We start from the raw sequence: 24,810 nt of genomic DNA on the forward strand, positions 1-24,810 counted from the left end.
ATTGGGAGTAAATGAGTTTCTTAACACTTCTTAACCATCACCTCCTAATAGTCATTGTAGCATAGATCTCCAAGAGAAATGGTTGAGTTGAGGATTACTGATTTAATTTGTGTTCATTTTATTTCTCAAAAGTTATTCCTGAAAATGTGAGTCAGTGTTTCATTTTGATTTTGAATTTGGTTTTAAGGAACAGAAATCAGAATGTGAAATTTAGCCTTTGCTGCTGCCACCTCATTGACTAAGACAGCCCAGACACATCACGTTGCCTCAACATACCCTCCCCAGCTTCTCATGTTAGGATGGCAGAAATCACCTTCCTTAAATTAAGGGTGTCAAAGATTAAACTTAAAGTGATTTCTATTTTGCTGGCAGAGAAATTGATAGAGAGAGAAGTTGTAGTCATATTTTCTAAGGCTTTTTTTTTTTTTTAGGAAATACCTATAATCCATTTAAAAGCACTTTATAACTCATACTACACCTCCACTGTGTTGCCAAAATGAACACTACTGTAATCTACCTGCCAAAGCCCAGAGCTGAATGCACATGAAAATAGGACTGTGTTTATGTTGATCGCTCTTTTTCCCTGAAGCTTCCTTTTTGCTGGGTTTTTGTTCACTCTCTAAGCTCAGATCCCCTCTAACTTTCTGAACTCTCCCTTCGTACATCTTTTCAATTATACCACCACCACATTGAAGTCAGCGCTACAGGCTAGCCCCTTAGACTTCTTTCCTTGCCATATTTTTTTCATTGAAAATATATCTTCTCTTAAAACTTAAATTACTTTATCTTTGAAGATAAACCCTTCATCTCTCTGACATCTTAATCTCCTGGAACTCTAATCCTAGATCATCAGCTCTCCACCGGGCACTTCCACTTTGCTGTCCTTTGTTACTTGCCACCGCGTCAGATCTTTGGACACTTCCATTTGCATGCCCTGTTGTCCCTGTCACTTCAGGCTCACTGTGTGAACCGTGCAACGCGTCACCACAGCTGTCTGTCTTTTCACCTCCTGATCTCCCTGCTAGTGCTGCCACCACCAGTTGTGCTAACTCCTCTTTCTGAAATGTCCTTTTGTGTCAATCCTTCTGTCCCACCACTCTACACAGGCGGCATTCGTGATGCTGCGTCAGACCCTGTAACATTTCACTTGTGCTTGTATCTCCAGGTCTCACCTTTCTCTCCACTAATTCCACCCTCCCACCCACACCCCTGACATCTCAATCGTCTTGAACTTTCTTCACTTCCTCACTTACAGCTTTCCTTACACCCCCACGCTTTTGGGAGACCTGAGCTTCTTTCTGACTAGTGTATGAGACTGTGTCTCTTAGAGTTATGTAATCAAATCCAGTTTGGGTCACCCAGTTCAAGCTCTCATGATGCTCAAGTTCCTTTAATGGGAGGTTGTTCTGTGTCCTCAAAAAGTCAAGTGACAAGGAGTTCTGTGCCTCTAAGGCAGCACATTTCACTAGTGGAAAGTTCTGTTGCCAGTGTTCTTGCCTGGAGAACCCCATGGACAGAGGAGCCTGGTGGGCTACAGTCCATGGGGTCACAAAGAATCGGACGTGACTGAGTGTCACACTGTTGGCAGGCGTTCTTTTCTCCCTTTTGATCTTGAGCTGCCCCTTGAAGCAAAAGAGAAAAGTCTAAATCCTCTTCCATAAACCAACTTCCAGATAATTAAAGAAGGTGCTCCTGATACTCGCACTCCGACCCCAGCTCTCCTTCTCACTTTGTAATAGACCCCCTTGCAGCCTGCTCCCCAAACATCTTCCGTTTGTCAGTGCCTTTCTTCAGGGTTGACCTTTAGTTCTGAATCTTCTGCTCGCCTGTGGTCTGATGCGTGAGAACACTTCCATCATTCCACTCCATGCTATTCCACTTCTCTGAGCCTCAGTTTCTCAATGAAAAGAAAATTTTTTAGTTCGGGACAGGTTTTGGGGCTCCATGAATGCCCTGAAACTGTAGGCAGTATTTTGTATGTTATGAGCGCATGTACATTTGGTGGGAGGAGAGGATCTATAGATTTTTATCACATTCTCTAAGATGGTTCATGAATCACAGAAAGATTTTTTTTTTTAATTGGACTAAATGATATCTAAGGTTCCTTCCAGCTATAACATTCTATAAGTCAAAGGTCCTAAAACGCATGACATTTTCTTATTCCCTTGAGAGGAAGTCAAAGACCAAATATTACTAAGCCTGTGCTTCAGCAACAGTGAAGAGATAGAATCTGACAGACCCTCCCCCCTCACCCCCCATCCAGTGCAGTACCAACCGAAAAGGTTAGAGCCAAACCTTTTCTGTCTTCTGAGGTAATCAGTTTCCTCTCACTGAAAATGTTGCAGGAGAAATTGAATTATCTCTCCAGGATAAATATATAAGGAATTTTAAAAACTATATAAAAGAGCCGGGCTCTCAGATCTCTTCTGAGTCAAAGATTCTATTAGAGCTGTGCCCTCTGTCTGCCTGAAATAACCTTCTCTCACTTCCCTCCTTTCTAACTTTGACATTATTTCCGTGTAACCTTTTTATTATCTTCCAGTTTAATTAGTCTCCCATATCCCCAACCCCCAGCTCTGGGTTAATACTTCTGTTTTAGCATGCATCATATCTCGAATTCAGCATCTGCAGGAGGTATGGGTCTGATTTCCCAACTAGATTGTCAGTTCCTGGAGAGCAGGGATTGTGTTAGGTACCTCCATACTTCTAGTGACTTAAAGCCTTTGATATGTTTCTTGTTCTTCAGTCACTAAGTCCTGTCTGACTCTTTGCGATCCCATGGACTGTAGCATGTCAGGCTCCTCTATACTCCACCATCTCTCAGAGTTTGTTCAAATTCATGTCCATTGAATTGGTGATAACATCCAATCATCTCATCCTCTGTCACCATCTTCTCCTCCTGCCCTCAGTCTTTCCTGGCATCAGAGTCTTTTCCAATGAGTTGGCTCTTTGCATCAGGTGACCAAAGTGTTGGAGCTTCAGCCTTAGTCCTCCCAGTGAATATTCAGGGTTGATTTCCTTTAGGATTGACTGGTTTTACTCTTTGTTGCCCAGTGGATTCTCAAGAGGCTTCTCTGGCACCACAATTCGAAGGCACCAATTCTTTGGTGCTCAGCCTTCTTTATGGTCCAACTCTCATATCCCTATGTTCTTACTTGGTCAGCAATGTCTGACTCTTTGCGGCCCCTTAGGCTGTAGCCCACCAGGCTCCTCTGTCCATGGGATTTTCCAGGCAAGAATACTACAGTGAGTGTCCATTTCCTTCTCCAATATCCCTGTGTGACTATGGAAAAACCATAGCTTTCACTATATGGACCTTTGTCAGCGAAGTGATGTCTCTGCTTTTTAATAGCAAGCATGTAATAATAAAGAATCTGCCTGCAAAGCAGGAGATCCAGGTTCGATCCCTGGGTTGGGAAGATCCCCTGGAGGAGAAAATGGGAACCCACTCCAGTATTCTTGTCTGGAGAATCACATGGACAGTGGAGCCTGGCAGGCTACAGTCCATAGGGTCATAAAAAGTTGGACATGACTGAAGTGACTTAACACACACGCAAGAGAGGCTTGAGAGATGGGATTAATATGGCTTCTACAGAAAAAGGGGTTGTGTGGTTTCAACAATGAGCATTTCCTGAAAATATCATCAGGCCCAGCCCTGTAACTCCTAGATGGTGAGGCATTCATGCCACACCCACATTTCTTCACTTACAGCCAGAACCAGTGACAGCTTAACAGCTTTACCTGTCAATAAAATAAAAATGAATACTTATATTGATATAGTGCTTTACAGTTTACAAAATTCTTGTACATTAAACCCTTACAATAACTCAGTAAAGTAAACAAGGCAACTGTCCTTAAACTCATTTCATGCAGGGGATGGTAACACCGATTAACTTGCCTGAAATCACTCAGCTAGTAAGGGAGGAGGTTGGCACATGGATCTCAGTCTTATCCTAAGCCAGGGTTCCTGCCATGGCTTGGTTCTGGGGAACAACCCCCAGCCATGCTTGTGCAGTAGGCTCTCCAGATCCTAGCACTATCTGATAGGCTGGCATGGAAGGGCCCTGCTTCTTTTCTCTGACTTATATGCAATATGTAACTGTTGGTGCCAAAGGTCACCAGGCGCCCCATCAGCTTTTGTCTTAACCCAGCGCTCACTCAGCTGTGCATGTTGTCTCCAATGGCTGTTAAGAGAGTGGCACCAAGCTGCCACCATCAATTCTGCAACATGGTTCAGGAAAAATCTTCTTATGACTCAGAGCTAACCTAGCAGAGCATACCAGTATCCTCCTAAATCCTTGAGAAAGTTAAGAAAATTAGTTGGCCCCAAGCCTACACCAGGACTATGACCAAGAAAGTCACCAGGGCAAATGCAGGTGTAATCAGTGCAACAGCAGGACACGCTAACTTAACCTTCCTTTTCTGTGGAAACCATTTTAATCACATCTCTCAAACCTCTCTTAGTCCTGTATTCATGGCACTGGCAACTTGAGTACTCATGAATGAGAATGAGCTGCTTTATTTCTGTGGTGTCTGGCAGAATTGCTTTCTTTTTGATGAAACTGGACAACTATTAATACAGCTCTCTGTGGAAGCCACACAGTGGGGTAGGGAAAAAAAAACTCCATCAACTTCCAGGACTTAAACTTTCCAAACCCAGAGGCAAGAATGTGCCGTGTTGTGCAAACAGATGCCTCCAATGCTGAGATGCTGAAGCTGTGGAACATTCAAGTCGTTGAAGTTACTGCCCTTGACCTAGTTCTCTGCACGGCAAGCAGTCTTTTGATAATTTGGTTTCTTTTTTCCTTCTTCTTTTTTTTATTGAGGATAATTGCTTTACAATGTTGTGTTGGCCTCCACCACACAATAAGGGGAATTAGTCACAACTACACATTTCTCCTCTCCCTCTTGAGCCTCCCTCTCCTCTCTCATCCCACCCGTCTAGGTCATCACAGAGAGCTGGGCTGTGCTCCTTGTGTTCTATGGCAGCTTCCCAGTAACTCTGTTTTACACATGATAGTCTGTATATGTCACTGGTACTTTCTCAATTCTACCCTACCCTCTCTTTTCCGCACTATACCCACAAGTCTGTTCTCTGTATCTGCCTGTCCGTTTCTTCCTTATAAATAGGTTCATCAGTACTGTTTTTCTAGATTTCATATATATGCATTCATATACAGTATTCGTTTTTCTCCTTCTGACTTCACTCTAGGTCCATCCACTCACTACAACTGACCCACATTCGTTCCTTGGAAAAGTTTTCAATTAGCAATAACTGCAGCTCGGATAAACCTCATTGGCTATGATGATAACTGCCACAGTGCAGAGCTCACTTGGTTTCTTATCAGCCTTTTTTCTTTTTTTTTTTTGCTGTTGTCATCTCGGCTACTCATTTGTCAAGTCCTCTCCTTGGGTCTTAGATCTGTCTTGGGAGAGTTCCAGGGTATATCTCTGCCCCACTACAGCCCTTCAGAGATTTGCACCAGCAAAGTACGCCTCTGGTCTTTTTTCCTCTGGGGGAAACAACCCCCGTTCCTCTAGCCCATCCTTTGGAGACCCTCTTCACCCTGTGGTGGACAGCACCTGAAGCAGATGTCAGAGATCTGATGATCCCTGGTTGGCTTTCTCACATTTTTATACTGTGAGCCTCTAGGGAGTGGTTCAAATTGCTCTAGAAAGACAGTACAAGCCAGACTAATTGGTGGCCCATCAGAAGCTGTTGTCTGGCTGATTTCCCTTAGAGAAAAAGGGGAGGAAAATGTGGGACTGGTTAAGATTCTGCCATCTTAATAAATTTCCAGCTAAAATGTTGCTTGCTGTGTCATGGCCAGGGTTTCTTTTCCTCTTTAAGATTTCATGTAAAGTAGAATAACTTTAGTTTGTCCTCTTTTATTTGTTTCCTGAACTTTACAAAAATAGGTCAAGTGTATAGCATGGCCCACCCTGAAGATTAAAGATCTTTGACATTCTGCAATAAATTAGTCAGAGAAAACACACTGAAATTTTAGGATAATTATTGATTCTAAGAGTTCAGGACTAAAAGCTAAGCTAGAAGCTAACTTGAAGTGCTGTTAATGGTCACTTTGATGTGGTGTTGCCACTTTCTTCTTATGACTCAGTTCATTTTTTACATGATAGAAGAAGATTGAAATTCTTAAAAATTGATTTTGTGAGGTGAATTTTACAGGACGAAGTAAAGCTGCCAAGTCCAGCTCAGCTCTGTATATAGTTTTGCACGTAACATTAGGCAAGTCACTAAGCTCTCTGCCTCAGTTTCCTTATCTGGCAAATAAGAGCCTGGCCTCAGTGAACTGAGATTCTTTCAGCATCTTAGACTCTAAGCAGTGGTTCTGGACCTTTTTTTCCCAGGGCAACTAACACACACACACACACACACACAGGATCATGTTCTGTTCTCAGGAGCTGTTTCCTGTGTGTGTGTCTCTGTGGTGGTGGTTGTGGTGATTGTGGTGATTGTGGTGGTTGTTGCTTTTTGTTTCAAGGAGGCAGTATAGATAAAATAGGATGCAGGTCAGGCATAATTCCTAGTTTTAATCCCCCCTCCTTCTCCTCAGGATCACAACTTTTACATCAAGAACCACAGCTCTCGTGAAATGCACATTTGTGGAATGTGTGCATTGAAAGATTTTTTAAAGTGCAAAATGCATCAGTTTTTGAAAAACATTAATTCTGTTCATCAGCTGAGGGTGTAATTATATATTCTCCTGGTTACATTCTTTCTCCCGGCTTACTGAGTTCTACCACAATGAAAAACCAACCCCTTTGCAAACCTCCCCCTCCAGAGGAGTCTTAAAAAGGCAGTGCTCCCCTGATCAGTGCTGGCCAGCCTGATCACTCTGAAAGGCTGAGCTCCCCACGTGCTGGCCAGCCTGATCGCTCTGAAAGGCTGGGTCCCCTGTTTGTCCCATGGCTGTCCTCGTGGGAGGCCCAGAAAGGTCTGCAGTGACAAAGTTTGCCCCCCCAGGGCTAAGTGTACAGCGGCTTCTTGGAATTGAAAAGGAGAGCTGTTTGGTCTCCTAAAACAAAGCGAAATAAATGACTGCTCAAATAACAAAGTCTAGGTTATCACCTCAAAGGCCCCGTTGATGGCAGTGATATATCCACGCAGGTGCCAAGCTGGGCAACCCCACACGCCTGTCTGTCTGCAGGACCAACATTCTCATCCAGCCTCGTAAAGAGAGCAGCTCCCCACCTCCCTGCCAGGAGCAAGGCTGTTATCAATTAGCAGCACCTCTGCCACCCAGATACTTCCACCTTCTTCTGAAAGCAGGCTTCTCCCAGACGAATCGCCCTGAAACGGCACCGCCCGTGTGAATCGCAGGCACTGAGGATGACAGGCTCTCCAGCTCGCCTGTCGATTGCAGTGCAGCATATGCCAGTGTCAGTGCTTGGAGAGGCCTGTAACAAGACTACAGCTGAATGAGAACGTTCGAGCTGCGCTGGAGTCAGCACGACCCACCGGAGCACTGTCTCTGGGGTGGCACCCAGTGGGAACCTAGCAGGAGGGCTTCACAACACAGGCCAAGAGACCTTCAGAAGGGGAGTTGGGTTGACCAGGTTTTCTGTTTAAGTGTGACTCAGATATCTGTCATCTGGTCTTCCCTGTCCCTTGAGATATAAATAAGCTTTGCTTCACATTGCACAGTCTGTGGAAATCTGAATTCTGTGACTTCCTGGGGGCTTGGGGTCTCTGTCTCAGCTCTTGCTTCTATGTCTGGGACCTTAGCCCTGCAACTTTCATGTTGCTTATGAAAAGGCATGTATGAGCATGGGACCTTCCAGAAAACTGGTGTCATCAGGAAGATTCCCATTTCATATCCCATAATGGTATAATTAACAGTGCACCTGAGGATAGTTAACAGTCCGCATGAGACTTGCCTGTTCTCTTAAGCTTTGCTTCTCAGGGTGTGGTCAGAGGCCCGATAGTACCTGTATGACCTGGGTGCTTGATAGAAATACAATATCTTGAGCCCGACCCCAGGCCTGGCAAGTCAGCATCTAGGTTTTACCAAGATCCCAGGAGATCCCATTCCTTAAAGTATGTGAATCACGGATCTAAAATCCTTGGCTGTCCCCTCACCCTGGGCAGATTCTCTGTCCTACTCTTGCTCCACGTGGTACCCAGTCTTTCATCTCCTCTTCCCCCTCCATTCTCTCTCTTGTTCTTCATCTCTTCCCTCCCTGTCAGGAACTACAAATAAAGTCTTTGTATCCTAAGAGATCAGGCCTCTTCTCTGGAGCCTCAAAGTCAGTCATCACCTAGGCCCTGGGGGTCTCTTCTACCAGCACTCAATCCTGTCCTCAAGCTTATTAAAATATTTGTGTAAACAAGGCCCCCAACTAAGAGGGACCCTGATACCAGATACTCTGATAAAAGAAATCTCTCCATCTCATTATAAAACATAGCCCTGATTTTATCAAGACATTCCAAAAGTGAAAAGTAAAAAACTATTGGTCACTCAGTCGTGTCTGGCTCTTTGTGACCCCATGGACTGCAACCTGCCAGGCTCCTCTGTCCATGGCATTTTCCAGGAAAGAATACTGGAGTGGGTAACCATTTCCTTCTCCAAGGGATCTTTTTGACCCAGGGATCAAACCTTAGTCTCCTGCTTTGAAGGCAGATTCTTTACCATTTGAGCCACTGGGGCTTTCACAAGACATCCAAACAGACTCTTAAATCAGTTCAGGATTATTAGCTATCATATAAGCACTTCTCAGGTGGCACTAATGGTAAAGAATCCACCTGCCAGTGCAGGAGATGCAAGAGATTTAGGCTCAATCCCTAGCTCAGGAAGATCTCCTGGGGCAGGAAATGACAACCCACTCCAGTATTCTTGCCTGGAAAATTCCATGACAAAGGAGTCTGGAGGGCTACAGTCCTTGGGGTTGCAAAGAGTCAGACAAAACTGAGCACACACGTGCACACACACGAGCTGTCATACAAGCCTTAGACCTGGAGAAGTTGGGTCTTCAACAGGAAAGTGACTTACTCAAGGTCTATTTGCGTATTTTTTCACGTAATCGTTAAGGTTTGCCAGTGGTCTTTTTAATGAATAGAGAAGATTAAAGGTTATCCCTCTGCTTATCATTCTCAGTTGCATTCTGATTGTACTTTCTGGAACAGGAGAAAAGAGTGTAGTTACAGCTCCGGGGATCACTAGCTTAGGGACACAAACCGTGGGATCCTGCTGTATCTCAGCAAACAGTTTCATGTCATGTGTGTCCCCGCTGGGCACAGGTTGAACTATAAGGTTCTTTCCAGCTCCATCATCCTTTCAGATAGAAAAGTCAGGAATCTGTGAAATTGTGAATTACCAAATCCCCCCTGTGTTGTGGTAGCTCCTTTTAAAAATCAAATCTCACTCCGTAATACTTGAATAGGTAACATTCTGAATTTTTTCCTCTCTGCCCTTGGTTTTGTTCCCAGGAAACGAGAAGAAGAAAACAAGCGAAGAGAGGCAGAACAGCAGAAAGGAAGGCTAAGCCCAGATTCCTGCAGACCCCATGCTCCTCTCTGTCTGCCCAGAACCCAAGCTGAGCCCCACAGACAGAGCCGGGCCCCCAGCAAACAGCCCCCCTGCAGCGACAAGGCCCAAGGCCCTGAGCGGAAAGCCTGCAGACGATCTCCAGGTAGAGGGTCTCCAAGCAGAGCCCCCCAGAAGGAGCAGCAGCTCTCCTCAGACTTGCAGAGAACAGAACCCAGAAAACCAAATGGTAAGTGTATTGCCTTGCGATTCAGCACTAACCCATGGACTGTGGGCTCTTTTGTTTCATATTATTTAGACCATTTACATTTAAGGTAATTATATCAGCACTTAAGTCTGCCACTATATCATTTATTTTCTGTTTATTTTTTCTGTTTCTCTTTTCTTCTCTTCCTGTTGTATTTCCTCAAATTCTTTTTTAGCTTGGGATCATTATATAGCAGTCCCCTTACCCATGTTAATTAAAAATGCCTCTTATGTTTTAGCTCTCAGAGTGAATGCTCCTTCCTCTGACACTCATGCATTCCCACCAAATGAAGCTTTTTTTTTTTCCTTCTGTGTGCTCCCACAGCTTTCCTGTGCATCCTTATTGTACAGATCATCACCTTGCACTGTTAGTGGATTACTGGCTTACTTGTTTGTTTTTTCCACTAGACTATACAACCTGTAAAATCAGGATTGCGTCAGTTATCTAATGCTGTGTAACAGACTATCCTAAAACTAAGTGATTTACAATAACAGTTTACTATTTCTCGTGATTCTGTGAGTGGGTCTTGCAGTTCCTCTTCAGGCATCATCTACACTCACTCGTGTGGCTACATTCAGGTTGAGGTCAGCTGAATTGGTTGGTCTAAGATGGACTGACTTGAATATCTGGCAGTTGATAGTGGCTGTCAGCTGGGATTCCTTGACTCTTTTACATGGCCTTTCATCCTCCCATAGGCTAGACTGGCTTCCTTACACAATGGTCTTGGACATCATTCTAACAAAGCACAAGAAAAAGCTATAAGACTTCTTGAGGAATAGGCTCAAGAATGTGCACACCACATTTTGTTGATCAAAGAAAGTTGTATGACCATCCCAGACTAAATAACATAAAGAAATAGAATCCATCTTTGCATACTAAGATGGGAGTAATTTTTGGCTATTAAATAATCTATCACAGTTACTTTTTGGCCACAGATTATTCACATTTCTCCCACATGTAAAATGTTTTACCCCTTATCTTTAGGACCCAAAAATCTCATCCCAGTTAACACATCAAGTTTGAAGTCTGGGATCTTGAGACCTGTGTGAGATTCCCCATGTGTGAATCTTTCTGATTCAGAGAACAGTCAACAAGAACACACATTGGCCCACACATGCATCCAGTAAGCAATGGTGAGATAGGAACAGAATCCCAGGTGGCTCAGAGGTAAAGAATCCACCTACTAGTGCAGGAGATTTGGACTTGATCTCTGGGTTGGGAAGATCCCCTAGAAAAGGAAATGGCAACCCACTCCAGTATTCTTGCCTGGGAAATTTCATGGACTGAGGAGCCTGGCAGGCTACAGTCCATGGGGTCAGAAAGAGTCAGACACGACTGAACAACTGTGGATGCACACAAACCACAATAGATACTCCTGTTCCAAAAGAGGAGAAATTGGTACATAGCAGTCACTGCTGCTGCTGCTGCTAAGTCGCTTCAGTCATGTCCGACTCTGTGCGACCCCATAGACGGCAGCCGACCAGGCTCCGCCGTCCCTGGGATTCTCCAGGCAAGAACACTGGGGTGAGTTGCCATTTCCTTCTCCAATGCGTGAAAGTGAAAAGTGAAAGGGAAGTTACTCAGTCACGTCCGACTCTTCGCAACCCCATGGACTGCAGCCCATCAGGCTCCTCCGTCCATGGGATTTTGCATGCAAGAGTACTGGAGTGGGGTGCCATTGCCTTCTCCATAGCAGTCACTAGTCCATAGCAGTTCTGAAAGCCACCTGGTTATACATTAGCAAGGCTCCTACTCTGAGGTATGAAATATGCCTTGATTAAGGTCTGGTTTTACTCCTCTGTGTGTTTTCTATGCCATGTTCGTCTTGGCTCTGGGCTGTGCCACCTGGGTTCTTGGCCCTGCTGAGAAGTCTTCCTTTTCAATGAGACGTAGCCCATATTTGCAGCTGAGTAGCTTTCATAGCCTGTTTCCAGCATAAGAGAAATTGAGGCCCCAGAGGCTCCTTTGTGTTTGAAACTGCCTCCATAGGTCAAGCTGGTGGTACTCTCAGTGATACAGTTATTTCAGAAATATTCATGGGTTTCCTGTGAATCTGATTGAGTTCATTTCATGTTCCAAAACCACATCAATGATTATTTTTCAAATAGGCCTTTCTCTACTTTGGGTGGCTCAGGCTACTATGGAAAAATGCCCTTGAGATTCTTAGAAGTTCTTTTGTCTAGCTAAAAGTTCTTTCTTTATCTTATTTCTTTCTCTGTGTGTGCGTGCTAAGTTGCTTCAGTCATATGCAACTCTATGCGACCCTATAAACTGTAGCCTGCCAGACTTCTCTGTCAATGAGTGTTCTCCAGGCAAGAATACTAGAGTGGGTTGCCATGTCCTCCTCCAGGGACCGAACCTGAGTCTCTTATGTCTCCTGCACTGGCACGTAGGTTCTTTACCACTAGCACCACCTGGGAAGCTCTCTTTCTCTCCACACCTTATCATATGCAGCTAAAAACTTCCATTTGATATTTTCTTCAACATTCCTCCTGGAAAACTCCTAAGCCATAACTATAAGTTCATTAGGTGTATTTTCTGTCTTCCAAGTTACTGCAGGTTGCCAGTTATCATACCACTGAGCTACATGGTTCTCTTTTGTCCAGACTCCTGTAGCAACTCCTGTAGCAACTTCCTATAGCACTTCTCTAGTCTTCACTAATAGTTTCTTCATTGTCTTTCTAACCTCTGCTCACCTGCCAGTCCCAAAGTCAGTGCTTTGGGTTTTTGCTAGGCCAGCAAGCCTCTTTTTTAGGTATCAGTTTCTGTATTGATTATCTCTAGTGGCATAACACCCCACCCTCCAAACTAAGTGGCTTAAAACAATGCTTTATTATTTCTCACAGTTCTATGAGTTGGTTAGGCAGTTCCTCTGCTGGATCAGCTGGGCTTGCTTTCGTAGCCGCTAGAAGGGTGGTCAGGCTAGAAAGTCCCGATGTCTTCCTTCACATTTCTGACAATTGGAGCTGGCTGTTGGCGGTTGGTGTCTCAGTTCTCTTCTACATGCCCTTTCATCCTCCAGTAAGTTAGATCATCTTACTTTCATACTGTTCTCAGGGCGGTGTCCTGAAAAAGGAAAGCAGAAGCCACAGGCCCTTTTGAGGCCTGGGCTCCAGACTTATCACATCCCTTCTACCACATTCTGTGGATTAGAGCAATTCACAAGGCCAGCCCAGTTCAAGAGAGTGGAGACACAGACATATTGCAAAATCACATTTGAAAGGTGAATGGATCCTCAGATGGGAAGAATCCTTGGCCATTAAACAGTCTATCAGAAGGACCAATATGTCTTACTTCTGTATCCCAGCAGGGTATCGGGCACATAAGAGATATAATAAGCTTTTGTTGAATATATATCTGTATGGTACTGGCTAAGTGCTTGAGATTCAGTGGGTATGACTGGTGGGAATATCAGTGGCCCTTACATTTGGAACATGCACGGTGGCTAAGGCAGCAAACTCTGCTTGCTTACCTCTTTCCTTACCCCAGTTATGTATATTCAGTTATTTACTGTCATCATTTAGATATCCCCAAGGTATCTCAAACTCAACCTGTCCAAGATAGAATTGATCATGATTTCGTGTAAACCTGTTCCTGATCTTGGTTAATGACATATTCATCCATCTGTATGTCCATCCCAGGAGTAAAATCTGATCATTTTCTTCTTTTACTTTACCACTCAAAATCCAGTCTGTCACCAGGTCTTGTCACCTTTACTTCCTAAATATCTTCCAGATCCGTTCTGCATATCTCATCTACTACCGCCACATGGTCTACCTAACATTTGTTTACCTTCGTCTCTGTCTTGGACTATTGCAGTAACTTCCCAGCTGGTCTTACTTATCTACTGGATTCCTCTAATCCATTTTCTTCTCAATATGTGATCATATCAGTGCCTTCAAACGTGAAATCTCATCAAAGCCTTGTAATCAACACTTCTGCACGGAACCTGGTTCCTTTTGCTGGAGATGGTCATAGACACCAAGATCTGAGAGCTAGGTGCATAGCACTGTTGGACTGTCATTGCTCCTAAGCCCTTTCAACAGAGAGAGCTGAGAAATTCTTATATTTATTGGGCATCTATTTGTGTATATCACACACACACTGTTTTCATATCAGTACCTCCAATTGCATTTGACACCATAGATTTTATTCTAGCTTTTATCTTTTTTATTTGAAATTTTTTTCTCCCAACTGACAGATCTGGCTTCAGTTATCTGTGATATATATGCTTATTTGTTCAATCCCATTATACACCTAAAGTAGTCTTAGAATTGCCATCCCATACCCGTTTGAGAAATAAATTTACTAACTAGAGCGCAGTATTTTCACACATTCCTTAGTCTTACAGTACTCAGCCAAAATATGATTTTACAAAGTTACTTTGGTAAGTTCCCTTCTCCACGTTTTAGTGTGGTTACCTCATCTATTTGTAATAGTGTTAGGTTTATTTGTTATTATTTTTATTCCATCTTGGGTTCTTTCCCACATCCTAGCTGATTCTAATTGCTGGTTTTTTTGGTAATGGGGTACTTTTTATTTAAACAGAAAATGACATTTTCTCATAATTATAAAATTAGTTAATGTATGTTACCAAAACATTTAAATCAGAGAAAAGAACAAAGAAGAAAAAATAAAAATCCTAAAAATAAACAAAAATCTTTTTTAAAAATCTTAAAAGTAAACAATTATACAGTAAAAGTAAAAAATTATCTAATTTTTCTTAAAATCAGGAAATTGTGGGCATCCTGTTTTGAGATATTCTTACATCATTTCTTTGTTTTCAAAGTGTTAATAGCTGCTTATTATTATATCAGATTATGAATACAGCATGCTTTGTTTAATCATGCCTGTGTTGCAGACTATGTAAACCAAACAGCTTTTCATATAAAGTTTTGTGTTTATCTCTAATATTTATAGCTCTTTAAACTTGCTGCCAAACTTCTTACCAAGAAGGTTGAAGAAGTTTGTTCCACCCTTTCAAAAGCAAAAACCAAAAAACTCTCTCGAAACACTTAGGCAAATAATGGATTTACTAAATCCTAGTTAGTAAGATGAAATTTTTTCATATTTTTATTGGCTTTGTATATTTATTTTCTGGATTATTCACTAACATCCTTTGTCAATTTTTATATTGGTTTTTCATTTTCTTAATAGTTCTAAAATCTTTTTATATAATAAGGATAGTAACCTTTCTCTCTCATATATAATAAACTTTTATGGATACCCTATAATTTTGTTTCATTTTTTCTTCTGAGATTTTCTCTTTGTGGTTTTATGCCAATAAAACATTTTTCTCACTTTAAAATAAACACATGTATTTTCTAATTTTTAATGTCTCCTATTTAATTTGTTGTATAGTGAGTTTGTAATCGAATGGCTTCTTTTTAGAGAATAAGTGGTCATGCTAGCCATAAACAGGAGAAGGCGATGGCAACCCACTCCAGTACTTTTGCCTGGAAAATCCCATGGATGGAGGAGCCTGGTGGGCTACAGTCCATGGGGTTGCGAAGAGTCGGACACGACTGAGTGACTTCACTTTCACTTTTCACTTTCCTGCATTGGAGACGAAAATGGCAACCCACTCCAGTGTTCTTGCCTGGAGAATCCCAGGGACTGGGGAGCCTGGTGGGCTGCTGTCTCTGGGGTGGCACAGAGTCGGACACGACTGAAGCGACTTAGCAGCAGCAGCCATAAACATTGAGCTGTCTGGAGCTACTGTGCTGGCAGTAGGCTTGCATAGCGTTGCTCTCTGGGGTCATGCCCAGGGTCTGTGAGCACCTCATCTAATTCAACATGCCATCTTTATTTTTGTAAATGGGAATATTTTTAGCTTTCTGTTCTTTCTCACTGATCTGTTTCTACTAATACCCAAATCACATTATTTTTATCATTATTAGTTATTAGTTTGTAATAACATGTATTAATAATCATCTCTTCATTATTTGTCTCTTTATGATAGAGTTTGCTTTATAAAAAAGATTTTAAAGTTGTTCTTATCTGTTTTGGGCTGTGCTGGGTCTCCACTGCTGTGTGGGCTTTTCTCTAGTTGCGGCAAGTGAGGCGACTCTCTAGGTGTGCTGTGTGGCCTTCTCACTGCAGTGCGAGAAGCACTGCAGTGGGCTGTTGCAATGGCTTCTCTTGCTTTGGAGCACAGCTCTAGGGAGTGCAGGCTTCAGTAGTTGCAGCCCTCAAGCTCAGCAGTTGTGGCTTCCAGGCTTTAGAGTACTGGCTCAATAGCTGTAGCACAAGGGCTTGGTTGCCCTGCAGCATGTGGGATCTTCCCAGATCAGGGATTGAATTCTATGCCTCTTGTATTGGCAGGCAAATTCTTTACCACTGAGCCACCAGGGAAGCCCTACTACTACTATTACTAAGTCGCTTCAGTCGTGTCCGACTCTGTGCGACCCCATGGACTGCAGCCCACCAGGCTCCCCCATCCCTGGGATTTTCCAGGCAAGAGTACTGGAGTGGGGTGCCATTGCCTTCTCCCAGGGAAGCCCTAGAGTTTGCTTTTTTGAGCAGTTTTAAGTTAACAGCAAAATAGAGCAGGAAGTACAGAGAGCTCCCATATACTCCTACTCACAAATCCACACACTCCTCCATCATCAACACCTTACACCAGAATAGCATATTTGTTAATAATTGATGAACCAACACTGACACATCTACTTCTGCTTCATTTATTACACTAAAGCCTTTGACTGTGTGGATCACAACAATCTGTGGAACGTTCTTAAAGAGATGGGAATACCAGATCACCTTACCTGCCTCCTGAGAAACCTGTATGCAGGTCAAGAAGCAAGAGTTAGAACCAGACATGGAACAACAGACTGGTTCCAAATAGGGGAAGGAGTACATCAAGGCTGTATATTGTCCCCTGCTTATTTAACTTATATGCAGAGTACATCATGAGAAATGCTGGGCTGGATGAAGCACAAGCTGGAATCAAGATTGCCGGGGGAAATATCAGTAACCACAGATATGCAGATGAAACCACCCTTATGGCAGAAATCAAAGAGTAACTAAAGAGCCTCTTGATGAAAGTGAAAGAGGAGAATGAAAAAGCTGGCTTAAAACTCAACATTCAGAAAATGAAGATCATGGCAACTGGTCCCATGACTTCATGGCAAATAGATGGGGAAACAATGGAAACAGTGACAGACTATTTTCTTGGGCTCCAAAATCACTGCAGATGGTGACTACAGCCATGAAATTAAAAGATGCTTGCTCTTTGGAAGAAAAGCTCTGAAAAGCCTAGACAGCATATTAAAAAGCAGAGATGTCACTTTGCTGACGAAGGTCCATCTAGTCAAAGCAATGGTTTTTCCAGTAGTCATGTATGGATGAGAGAGTTGGACCATAAAGAAAGTTTGGCACTAGGGAATTGATGCTTTTGAACTGTGTTGTTGGAAAAGACTCTTTAGAGTCCCTCGGACTGCAAGGAGATCAAACCAGTCAATCCTAAAGGAAATCAGTCCTGGATATTCATTGGAAGGACTGATGCTAAAGCTGAAGCTCCAGTACTTTGGCCACATGATGTGAAGAGCTGACTCATTGGAAAAGACCCTGATGCTGGGAAAGATTGAAGGCAGAAGGAGAAGGGGACGACAGAGGATGAGATGGTTGGATAGCATCACCAACTTGATGGACATGAGTTTGAGCAAGCTCTGGGAGTTGATGAAGGATAGGGAAGCCTGGAGTGCTGCAGTCCATGGGGTCACAAAGAGTCAGACACGACTGAGCAACTGAACTGAACTGAACTGACACTGACATATCATTATCACCCAAGTCCAGTTTACAACAGCATTCACGCCTGGTGTTACACATTCTGTATAACTTGTATCATACAGAATAGTTTTACTGCTTTTATCAGGGGTCTCCAGAGAAACAGAACCAATAAGATAGACAAATAGATAGACAGACAGACAGACAGATAGATAGGCAGGCAAACAGGCAGACGTTAAAGGAGATTTGGTATAGATTGCTTGTTTGATTATGCTGAGAAGGCAATGGCACCCCACTCCAGTACTTTTGCCTGGAAAATCCCATGGACGGAGGAGCCTGGTGGGCTGCAGTTCATGGGGTCGCTAGAGTTGGACACGACTCAGCGACTTCACTTTCACTTTTCACTTTCCTGCATTGGAGAAGGAAATGGCAACCCACTCCAGTGTTCTTGCCTGGAGAATCCCAGGGACGGGAAGCCTGGTTGGCTGCCGTCTATGGGGTCGCACAGAGTCGGACATGACTGAAGCGACGCAGCAGCAGCAGCAGCAGCAGCTTGTTTGATTATGGAGGCTGAGAAGACCCATAGTCTGGTATCTGGAAGCTGGAAACCCAGGAAAGCTGGCAGTGTGACTCAGTGAGTCTGAAAGCTTAAAAACAAGGAAACAGATGCTCTGAATCTGAGTCCAAAGTTTTGGAAATCGAGGGGCTGATGGTTTAAGTTGTCGTGCTCAGTTGTGTCTGACTCTTTGTGACCCCATGGACTGTCACCCGCCAGGCTCCTCTATCCCTGGAATTTTCCAGGCAAGAATACTGGAGTGGGTTGCCATTTCCTACTCTAGAGGACCTTCCTGACCCAGGGATTGAACCTGTGTCTCTCCTGCATCAGTAAGTGGATTCTTTGCCACTGAGCCACCCAGGAGCCTTGGTACCAGTCCTGGTCCAAGTCCAAAAGCTCGACAGACAGGAACACCTGCGCCCAAGGGCAGGAGAAAAGGGATGTCCCAGCTCTAGCAGAAAAGGAAAATCACCCTTCCTCCACCATGTTTTTTCTGTTTAAGCCCTAAGTAGATGGGACTATGCCGACCTGCCTTGGTGAGGGTGGTCTTCTTTACTCAGGTTACCAATAGAAAAGCTGATCTCTTCCAGAGACACTCTCACAGACACACCCAGAAATAATGTCTTACCAACTCTCCAGGCATCTCTTACACCAGTCAAGTTGACATTACATTAACTGTCATACTGCCCTAAAAATCCACTGTCTTTCCTGAACGCCTGGTAACCACTGAGCCTTTTAGTGTCTCCATAATTTTCCCTTTTTCCAGAATGTCATATAGTTGGAATCATACAGTATATGGCCTTTTCATGGTGACCTCCTTCACTTATTAATATGTATTAGTACTATTCATGCAAGGATAGTAATATTTCACTTCATAATATTCTGTGTGGCTGGGTAGCTCATTTCTTTTTGGTACACATTCATTTTTTAAAAACTCATTTCCTTTTAGTTCACTCCTTTTTATTGCTGAATAATATTCCATTGTCTGGATATAGCACAATTTATTTATATGTTCACCTACTGAAGGGCATCTTGGCTGCTTCAAGTTTGGGCAGTTATGAATAAAGCTGCTATACACACCCATGTACAGGATGTTGGGTAGACATAAGGTTTTAATTCATCTGGGAAGATACCAAAGAGCAGGATTGCTGGATTGTATGATAAGAATATGTGCTATTTCTTAAGAAACTACCAAACAGTCTTCCAAAGCAGCTGTACCATTTTGCATCCCACCAGCAATGAAGGAGGGTTCCTGTTGCTTCTCACCCTCAGCAGCATTTGATGTTAGTATTTTTGATTTTTACCATGTGTAGTGGTATCTCATTGTTATTTTGATTCACTGTTGTTTTTTTTTTTAATTTTGTTTTGGTACATGTGAAACATTATAATAAGTCTGAGAGAGCGCTACAGGAAGTTTCACTCAGGAAGGCGTCTCTCCCGCCTCATCCTGCTACTGTTTGCATTTCCCTCATCTCTTTATCACTTCCCCACTCCATTGGATCTAGTCTCTTCAGTTTTCAGATTATCCTTCTATATTTGTTTTGTACACATGAGCAGATGCAAGTCTACTTTCTTATATACCATTCCTTCATACATGAAGAATATACATATTCTTCCACACGTAAGAATAGTTATTTTAAAGTCTGTTTCTGAAAACACGTCTGAATGACCTGTGTGTCTGTTTTATTGTCTGTTCTCCCTCCCTCTCTTCTTCTCTCAATTTTCTCTTGTATCATCTCCCTGTATATTTTTCACCAAGTACTGGACCATTGAGTATAAAAAATTGGAGAAATGACTTAAAGCCTAGCATGGTATGATTAATAATTCCTCCAGGGTGGATTTACATTGACTTCTGCCAGGCATTCAGGAGAAAGAGCAATCCAAGGTCACCATGATGCAGTCCCAGAACTGAGATGATGCAGAGTGGGGCTTTGATGCAGAGTGGGGCTTTCAGTGCCGGCAAAGGTCAGCCCACTGCCAGTTCACCTTTTCTCCCTGGAACAGCCATCGAGGAGCCCAATCCAGTGCTCCCTGGCTGAATCTGGACTCCAAGTTTTGTCCTCCAAACCTCAAGGAGCTTATTTCCTTAGGGATATGTAGCCCCAAATGCCTTGTTCATCTCCTGGTCACCTGATTTTCTTGGATCTTGGCCTTGTTAGTTCTTCAGTGCCTCAGACAGGTACATGCATGCTAAGTCACTTCAGTTGTATCTGACTCTTTGCAACCACATGGACTGTAGCCCACCAGGCTCCTCTGTCCATGGGATTCTCCAGGCAAGAATACTGGAGTGGGTTGCCATTTCCTTTTCCAGGAGATCTTCCCAACCCAGGGATCGAACTGATGTCTCTTATGTCTCTTGCATTGGCAGGCAGGTTCTTTACCACTAGCGCCACCTGTCAAACAGGTGGTTGTAATATTTTAGCTTTTTGATTTTTTAGATTTTTGAGTATGCGTTAATTCTGCCGTTATAGAAGCAGAAGTTCCTTCACTGTTTATTACCTCAAGACTAACATTTTCATTTTAGATAATTATATTTAGTTATTTAAATTTTTTCTCTAACTTTGTACTTCTTTTGTGTGTTTAATGAGTGTGTTTTGTGCACATGTATGTGCACGTACACATTGTTCTATTAGTTGACATTTTTTGTTGATCTAATCTTGTTATTTTTCTCTGTTAACTATCCCTCATAATAGGCTGTTTCCTTGTGTATTTTGTAATTTTGGATTGCAAAGTTATTTTTAGGAGGTCCCCTCTGTGTGGCCTGTGTTTGCTTCTATGAGGCCCCCTGCAATACCACCATCCTGAGACTAATTTTTATATTAATTTTTCCTCTGGGTTGAGAATAAATGAATACCAAACCTATGTGAGGCACAGCACTTTGGTTTCAAACTCTCATGGATGACCCTTTACCCTATCTGGAACCTAGGCTGAGACAAATTTCTTTGTCATCTTCTAGTGCTGGGAAGCGGAGAAGGCGATGGCACCCCACTCCAGTACTCTTGCCTGGAAAATCCCAGGGACAGGGGAGCCTGGTGGGCTGCCGTCTATGGGGTCGCACAGAGTCGGACACGACTGAAGCGACTTAGCAGCAGCAGCAGCAGTGCTGGGAAGATATTTTTATCTGGATTATCATTTCCCAAGAGTTTACTGTCTCATGAGTCCTGACTTCATGCAGTGTCCTGTTTCCAGTTAACTTTCTGCCTGCAAGGCTTGTCTTCTGTTCTTATCTGGATGTTAAAACAATCCGTTATTTAATAAGACCAGCCATTGCCCACTTCGCCACTACCACCTGCCTGACAGTCGCTGAATCAGCTCACAAGCTTATTACTAGAGTTCTCAGTTTTCTGTTTGTTTCTGGCCCCCAGGGATTTCTTTTATTTTTCTTGAAGGCACTGTGGTGCTTTTAAAATAACGTTTATTATATTTTAGTCAGAATTTCTAGGTTTCTATAGGGGAAGGCTTTCAGGTTGTCTAACCTACCATTACTAGAAAAAGAAGTTAAACAATTTTTCCTAATCATACTATCACTATCATGGTGACACGAAAGGAAAAGTCTGAATATTTTTTTGGTGAACAAGTGGGCAGAACTGCCCTGCCCTCCAAGTTTTGGACAATAATGGTTCCTCCCCTTCTTCCTTGTCTCCCCAAGAAACAGCCAGAGAACATTCTAAAGGCCGATCTGCCTGTGTCCACTTCAGTCCTAGCGAAGGCAGTGATGGGAACAGGCGTCCAGGAGTCTGCCCTGCTGAGAAGCCCAGAGGTGAGACAGCTGGTGAGCAGCACTGTGACAAGGGGAAAGGCTCCTCCAAGCAGCCCTCCCATGTCAAGGGGGCTGGGCCCGATGCGGAAGGCGAGGAGCCCAGCTGGGCAGCCACAAGCCTTCCACAGCAGGACAGCCACTGGAAGGCCAGCCGGCGGCAGGACGCAGCACCCAAGGCCATGCGTGCCTCCCAGAAGAGGCGCAGCCAGGAGCTCAGAGGAGGGAGGCGCTCCCCGGCCGGGTCCAGCCGGCCTGGCAGTGCCAAGGGGGAAGTGGTCCACCCTGGGCAGAGTCCTCTCCACCACCGGACACCAAGGAACACAGTGACACAGGACAAGCTCGCAGGAGGGACCTCCTCAGATTTGCCACCAAGCACAGAGGTGTTGAGATCAGGAGTCAGGAAGCTGGGGACATCGGCCCGGTCTGAAGACACTCGGCTACCCAAGGAGACTGATCCGGCTCCTGGTCCCCTCCCTGGGCAGACTGTGAACATTGACCTTCTCCCCGTAGAGCTGCGGCTGCAGATCATCCAGAGAGAAAGAAGCAGGAAGGAGCTGTTCCGCAGGAAGAACAAGGCCGCGGCGATCATCCAGCGGGCCTGGAGGAGGTATGAAGGCAGGGCGCCACCACAGCTCTGGCTCTGTGGCTGTCCTCCACCTGACGCAACACTCCCTCTGCTCTGGGACACTTTCTTTGTATGCAGTTTTATTTATTTATGGCTTCTTTGGGTCTTCATGGCTGCATGGGCTTTTTTCTGGTTGAGGTGAGCGGAGGCTACTCTTTAGTTGTGGTGGGCAGGCTTCTCACTGTGGTGGCTTCTCTTGTTGCAGAGCATGTGCTCTAGAGCACAGACTGAGTGGTGGTGGCACACAGGCTTAGTTGCTCTGAGGCATGTGGGATCTTCCCAGACCAGGGATTGAACCTGTGTCTCCTGCATTGGCAGGTGGATTTTTTTTTTTACCATGGAGCCACCAGGAAAGCCCTCTGTGATACTTTCTAGTGGATTGCATGTGCTGGCCTGACAAGGCCAACTTTACTGAGCCTACCTATGAGATTCCCACATGTTTAGATCTTAATAATTTATATTAAGCTATTTGGAAGGTGTTTTTACCCAGAATGATAGGAAAGGACCCAAGATAGTGGGGTGTAAATGAAAAACCAGGAAGCCTGAGTTTCAGGTGAAGCTCTAACACGTTATCCGACGTTGAGCAATGGCCTCCCTGACCCTCGGTTTCCTCCTCTGTAAAATGGTGTTTAACAGTTGCTGCAACCTGTCCTGCTTTTGTGACAGGTTGCTGGAATGAGATAATGTGTGCTTTGTAAGTTCTAAAGTACTGCACATGTAAGATAATTTTCCCTCTTTACTACTCAGGCATTAGATACAGTGCATCGAGTGACTGAGTCATCATAGAAACCTGTGTGAGCTCAGAAAGTGGAGTGGGCGCTGGGAGTGGTGGAGGGGCTTCCTGAAGTACTGAGACGAATACACCCGGGTGTAAGTGTGGGAAGACTGCGGAAGTCCTTTGCTTCAGGTTTTCACATGTCTCATAATCCCTCTCACATCGCAGGCCCTCCCTGGGCCCCAGTCCAGATCAGGCCTTCCAGTGATGACCACACCCACAGGGGGAGGGCCGGAACTGTCATGGGCAGGTGGGAGCCAGGCGGTCTCCGTCTCGGTAGAGAGGAAGCTTGATGGGGGAACAAAGCAAGCAGATCAGTGCGAGCAGGGGCGTGCCATGTATCAATGCCCCTGTTGGGAGATAAAAGTGCCAGAGACCCTAACGCTGGCAGAGGGAGAGCTGAGTGTCTTGGAAGGTCCAGGGAGAAGCCTCAGGGATCTTTGTGCTGAAGTCTCCTAACCCAGAGCCCAGCGAGCTGCCTGGGGCCTGCACGGCCATCACTGTAGGGCATCTTCCTGTCTGCTTAGGCTCCTGCTTACAGTCACCTCGTGCCTGATCTCCTCAGTCTCCCAACCATGCCACAGGCTGACACGACAGGGATTCGTATCCCTGTTTTTCAGACAAGCAGACGTTCTCAAGAAACAAGGCTGGTGCTAATGATCAGATCCAGCACTCGAAGTTCCAACTGACTTAAGTCCAGGTATCTTTCCCTTAGGTTCTCTGTGAAGGTAGTGTGTGCCGTGGTCAAAATAATGGAGGCACAGGCCAACCTCACGCTGTTCACCTCAGAACAGGCTGGAGAACAGGCTGTCTGGATGGTCTCACTGCATCAACATGTTTTTATAATGTTGTGGGGTTTGTTGTTATCACTGTTACTAATACCAGCAGTTGCCTTCATCTGGCACTCCCGCCAGACACTGCTATAAGTAGTTGTACGTGTATTAACTCGGGTAATCCTCACAGTAACCCTGAGAGGGATACCGGGGACACTCATCTTCCCCCGTTCCACAGTGGAGGAGACAAGCACAGAGAGGTTCATCAGCCAGCCCCGCTTACAGAGCTGGTATGTGCCAGTACTGGCCTTCCACTCAGACCGGCGACCTCTGAAGCCACAGATAGGAAGGGTCCTCGCTCCCCCGTCTTGGGTGTTCTGCCAGGATGTACACTGGCTACCATCCCAGAGGAACTTATTGTTAAGTATCTCAGCTGAAACCTGGGATCCAGACAAGCCTGTGAGGCTTGCCATGTCGGGTCCCACAGCTGCTCCCCAGCTGCAGGGCCTGCCTGTCAGACTGGCCTGTGGCTCCTTTGAAGAGTCAGCAGCTGACAGGTCCTGTCAGCCAGTGTCTGCAGCAGCAAATGAGCCTTCAGTCATTCTCCTCAGGAACAGTGGACTCCCAGTCTGTGCGCCCACCTGGGGAGGCAGGCACACAGGCCCCTCTGGTTGCACCCTGTGCATTTCTGAGTCCTGGGACATCAGCTCCCAAAGGGTTTCTGGAAAGCTGCACACTGTGCCAAGTCCCGTGCCAAGCGACAGTTCAAACCCCTTCATTGATTCTGCTACAGCCGTGTCTGTCTTCTGTTTGAAGCCCAGGAGCCCTCAGTGCCATCCA

General features: G+C 44.5%; 1 protein-coding gene across 5 annotated transcripts in view; it reads left to right on the forward strand.

The window, feature by feature from the left end:
* The window catches only part of INVS (inversin), a 135,646-nt gene that overhangs the window by 101,029 nt on the left and 9,807 nt on the right, over window positions 1-24,810 (forward strand). For 4 of the 5 annotated variants that reach the window (XM_061425811.1, XM_061425812.1, XM_061425813.1 and 1 more), the window contains 2 exons: window positions 9,449-9,735; window positions 21,687-22,404. In XM_061425811.1, coding sequence (XP_061281795.1) covers window positions 9,449-9,735; window positions 21,687-22,404 — 1,005 coding nt within the window. The remainder of the gene's footprint in view (window positions 1-9,448; window positions 9,736-21,686; window positions 22,405-24,810) is intronic. The other variant, XM_061425814.1, reaches the window with a different exon arrangement.

This window comes from Bos javanicus, chromosome 8 (genome assembly GCF_032452875.1).
Source record: "Bos javanicus breed banteng chromosome 8, ARS-OSU_banteng_1.0, whole genome shotgun sequence".
NCBI classification, from domain to species: domain Eukaryota; kingdom Metazoa; phylum Chordata; class Mammalia; order Artiodactyla; family Bovidae; genus Bos; species Bos javanicus.